The 3,983-nt window shown below is 46.9% G+C and overlaps 1 protein-coding gene across 1 annotated transcript; it reads left to right on the top strand.

Moving 5' to 3' along the window:
- Positions 1–196: 196 nt before the first annotated feature.
- Positions 197–3,509, top strand: NEFM (neurofilament, medium polypeptide). The gene is made up of 2 exons (XM_008937874.1): positions 197–321; positions 1,587–3,509. The coding sequence occupies exons 1-2, from the start codon at positions 245–247 to the stop codon at positions 2,911–2,913; spliced, it is 1,404 nt and encodes a 467-aa protein (XP_008936122.1). The 5' UTR covers positions 197–244; the 3' UTR covers positions 2,914–3,509.
- The last annotated feature ends 474 nt before the right edge of the window (positions 3,510–3,983 follow it).

Below are 3,983 nucleotides of genomic sequence, written 5' to 3'. Positions count from 1 at the left end.
GGGGCTGGGGGGATGCCGGGCTGCGCTCCGGGGTCGGCGGGAGATGCTGGGGGGAGCCGGGTGGGTCCCGCTCCGGTCCTGCCACCCCGGGGCAGCGGGAAGAGTTTCTGAAAGTCCTCTCCGAGAACTTTTTCTGCTGCATCCCTGCCCGCAGCGTGTGGCCGTGTCACAGGGGTTTTCTGCCTCTCCTTTGCAGGACACGATTCATCAGCTGGAGAATGAGCTTAGAGGAACGAAGTGGGAAATGGCACGTCACTTGAGGGAATACCAGGACCTCCTCAATGTCAAGATGGCCCTGGATATTGAAATTGCTGCATACAGGTACAGTAGGATCGTTGCAGATGTGTGTGGAATATTAATAGCACTGCAGATGCTTCTGGCTTGGGAAGCTTTGCCACTCATAAGAAGTATCTGCAGGCGGTGAACACAAGTCAAATTAGAGCTTAACTAAATTACCACCACAGTTCCAAAACCTACACAGACCACGAAGCGTTTGCAGTAAGAACCCAGAGCTCGTTAGGGAGCAGCTCTCTGGTAATCAGTGGCAGAGCCCCAGCGTGCTCAGTGGGCACAGGACAGCATGACTCAGTGCAGTGGCACCCTGGTGCCGCATTCTGCCCGTGTTTACAATAGCAGAAGATGCAGCAGAAGACAAGTTTATTTCTAATTCCCATTTAGTTGGCTTTGCATACGCCAAGCAAGTGATGCTTGTCACTTGAGTCCCCTTTTATCACTTGAGAGAGACAGTGCACTTGCTTGATCATGGTTTCAAGCAGGGAGTGCTTGTCACAAACACTTTTGCTGTTCTTGCTCAACTTTTCTATAAAGGCATCCACTCTAATCTGGAGCAGGAACATTGCTTGCTATTGCCATCGCCTGGCAGGTTTTTTTAGTCTCCTCTGCATCACTTCAGAACTCTCATCGGAGAGCTGCTGACTTTTCTGGGTCACAGGCTTAGATGAAAAACGTGTATTTGAATATAAGAAAAGTAGAAACAAAAAACCCTATCTCCAGATCTGCTAAAATGCTTGAGGCTGTTCAGGTAAACATGCAGGTACCCAAGCATCTATAGCTGTTTGCTGCCCAGGTTAGCCGAACACAAGTCTCTCTGGCTTTCATAGCCACACAGGAGAGGTGGAAGCCCAAACTATAGGATGTATGCTCTAATTGGTTTTGAGGGTCTGTGCCACAATATTTGATTTGGGTCTGTTGGCTGTGTCAAATTCTCAGTTTGCCTAAGTCATAGTGCATCCTGTGAAGTTATTTTGCCACACGCTGTGCTGACTTCTGCCATAATGAAGTCCTTGACATTAAGGATGAACGTCAGCGGATCAGCTGAAGGTGTTACACTTGCCACATGCAAACCAAACTAAAAGCTGTTTGCTGAATAGGAATTTTGCAAAAGAGCTGATTCAAGGAAAGCTGAACTAGGGCTCTGGGTGATGGATCATACTGATCAGTTCTAGCATATTCCACTTAAACCTGGTTTCAACCTGCTGACAGGGAAATATCCTAAGACTAATTCCATCCCTTACGCTGAGTTTCTATGCTCATTTTTTTTTCTTTCCTCCTCCTGTTTCCCTTAGGAAGCTACTGGAGGGTGAAGAGACAAGATTCAGTGCCTTCTCTGGAAGCATTACTGGGCCCATATTCACGCACAGACAACCATCTGTCACAATAGCATCCACTAAAATTCAGAAAACAAAAATTGAACCACCAAAGCTGAAGGTCCAGCACAAGTTTGTAGAAGAAATCATTGAAGAGACAAAGGTGGAGGATGAAAAGTCTGAGATGGAAGATGCCCTAGCAGCTATTGCAGAAGAAATGGCAGCCAAGGCCCAGCAAGAAGAGCAGGAGGAAGAAAAGGCAGAAGAAGCAGCTGTGGAGGAAGAAGCTGTTTCTGAGAAGGCTGCTGCAGAACAAGCAGCTGCACCTGAGGAAGAGAAGGAGGAAGAGGAAGCAGAGGAGGAAGAAGAAGCTGCAAAATCTGATGCAGCGGAAGAAGGAGGTTCTGAAAAAGAAGAAATAGAGGAAAAGGAAGAAGGGGAGGAGGCCGAGGAAGGTGGGGAAGAAGCTGAGGCCAAGGGCAAAGCTGAAGAGGCAGCCGCAAAGGTAGAAAAGGTGAAGACCCCTCCCGCAAAGTCACCTCCTAAATCCCCCCCTAAGTCCCCTGTAACGGAGCCGGCCAAGGCTGCCCAGAAGGAAGCAGGAAAAGAGCAGAAGGTGGAGAAAGCTGTTGAGAAACCAGCCAAGGAGGAGGAGAAAGCAGCACCTCCAGAGAAAGCAGCATCTCCGGAGAAGGCAGCAACACTCAAGGTGACCTCTCCAGAGAAGGTGGTGAGCCCGGAGAAGCCCCGCTCCCCAGAGAAGCCGGCGAGCCCAGAGAAACCCCCCTCCCCAGAAAAACCAGCGAGCCCCGAGAAGCCCCGCTCCCCAGAGAAGCCAGCGAGCCCAGAGAAGCCCCGTTCCCCAGAGAAGCCCCCCTCCCCAGTGAAGGATGCAAAGGCAGCGGTGGAGGAGACCATCACTGTCACCAAGGTCACGAAGATCAGCGCAGAGGTGGAGAAGGAGTCCAGGAAAGAAGATATCGCCGTGAACGGTGAGGTGGAGGAGAAGAAGGAAGAGGGATCCAAAGAGAAGGAGGTGGAGGAGGAAGACAAGGGAGTTGTGACCAATGGCCTCGATGTGAGTCCAATTGATGATAAAGGTGAGAAAATCGTAGTAACCAAAAAAGCAGAGAAGATCACTGGTGAAGGTGGGGACAGTACAACCACGTATATCACCAAGTCGGTGACGGTCACTCAGAAGGTAGAGGAACACGAAGAAAGCTTTGAGGAGAAATTAGTGTCTACCAAGAAAGTAGAGAAAGTTACTTCACATGCTGTAGTAAAAGAGATTAAAGAGAGCGAATAAAATAAATCATAGCTAAATTAAAAAAAAAAAAATTAAAGAGCTTGGGTCGGTGCAAAAGGTTAAGCCATATGACAGCAGCAAAATGCATGTGAGTGACGGCTTCAAAGCAGAATGGGTTCTCTCATGGAGGCTCCAGACACACAGTATTTTACTTTTTTTGTGCAATATAGGGGAGGGGGGGGGAATGCATGCAGGCTCAAGATGTGCTCCCTCCACAGAGCTTGGGAATCTAAAAACAAAAAAAAAAAAAATAAAAAATAATACTACTAATAGTGCATGAGATGAAATGTGCAAAGGAAGCTTTTTGAATTTCCTGAGCTGTTGGAGGGACATATCTGAGGAAGACTTAAGATGTATTATGCAAAGAACCAACTGAGCCAAAACCAAACAGAAAACAGTAATAGAATATTCATGAGAACCAGAACTCTCCTAGCCTTAAAAAAAAGCTACTTATAAATTATGTTTACCTCACTGGTGCAATTAGGATGGACTTTTGCTCATGGGAGAACCTAGTTGACATGCACAGTATGCAACCTTTTGTTGTTTGATGTAAAAGTCACAGCAGTTCTTGCTCAATAAAGGTCAATACTGAAAACTTGACTTGTCTGGTGCCTTCTTTCCAACTCGGGTCCTTCCCTGGAGTTCAATACTCTGTCCTGAGCAGGGGTGTAGTTGTGTGGGATGAAAAGTTGCTTGAGTTTTTCCTTGGTGTCCTCATTTAGAAGACAAGCTTGAGCTGGATATGATTTCCAATTCTCACAAAACACATTCCCTGTAACCTAATACAAATACTCAAGGTGGTTTAAGCAAATACTTAAGAGCTGTCTAGAGCAGAGGGGAAAAAGTTGCTTGAGTTTTTCCTTGGTGTCCTCATTTAGAAGACAAGCTTGAGCTGGATATGATTTCCAGTTCTCACAAGACACATTCCCTGTAACATAATAGAAATACTTGAGGTGGTTTAAGCAAATAAGAGCTGTCTAGAGTAGAGGGGAACCTACAGAATTCTGCTGCCTTTAGGTGCTTGGGAGGGTTGCAGTTGCTTTTGCTAGCAATGGGGAAATGTCTGAGAT

Source organism: Merops nubicus, unplaced genomic scaffold (assembly GCF_000691845.1).
Source record: "Merops nubicus isolate BGI_N331 unplaced genomic scaffold, ASM69184v1 scaffold12273, whole genome shotgun sequence".
Classification (NCBI taxonomy): domain Eukaryota; kingdom Metazoa; phylum Chordata; class Aves; order Coraciiformes; family Meropidae; genus Merops; species Merops nubicus.
The sequence above is the reverse complement of the archived record's forward strand: the minus strand, read 5'-3'. Positions and strand labels throughout refer to the sequence as shown.

Bases quoted from the DNA above. Each gene is read 5' to 3' on its own strand.
- NEFM (XM_008937874.1), top strand. From the start codon at position 245: ATGGCACGTCACTTGAGGGAATACCAGGACCTCCTCAATGTCAAGATG. The intron at 322-1,586 runs GTACAGTAGGAT...TGTTTCCCTTAG, and splicing joins ATTGAAATTGCTGCATACAG to GAAGCTACTGGAGGGTGAAG.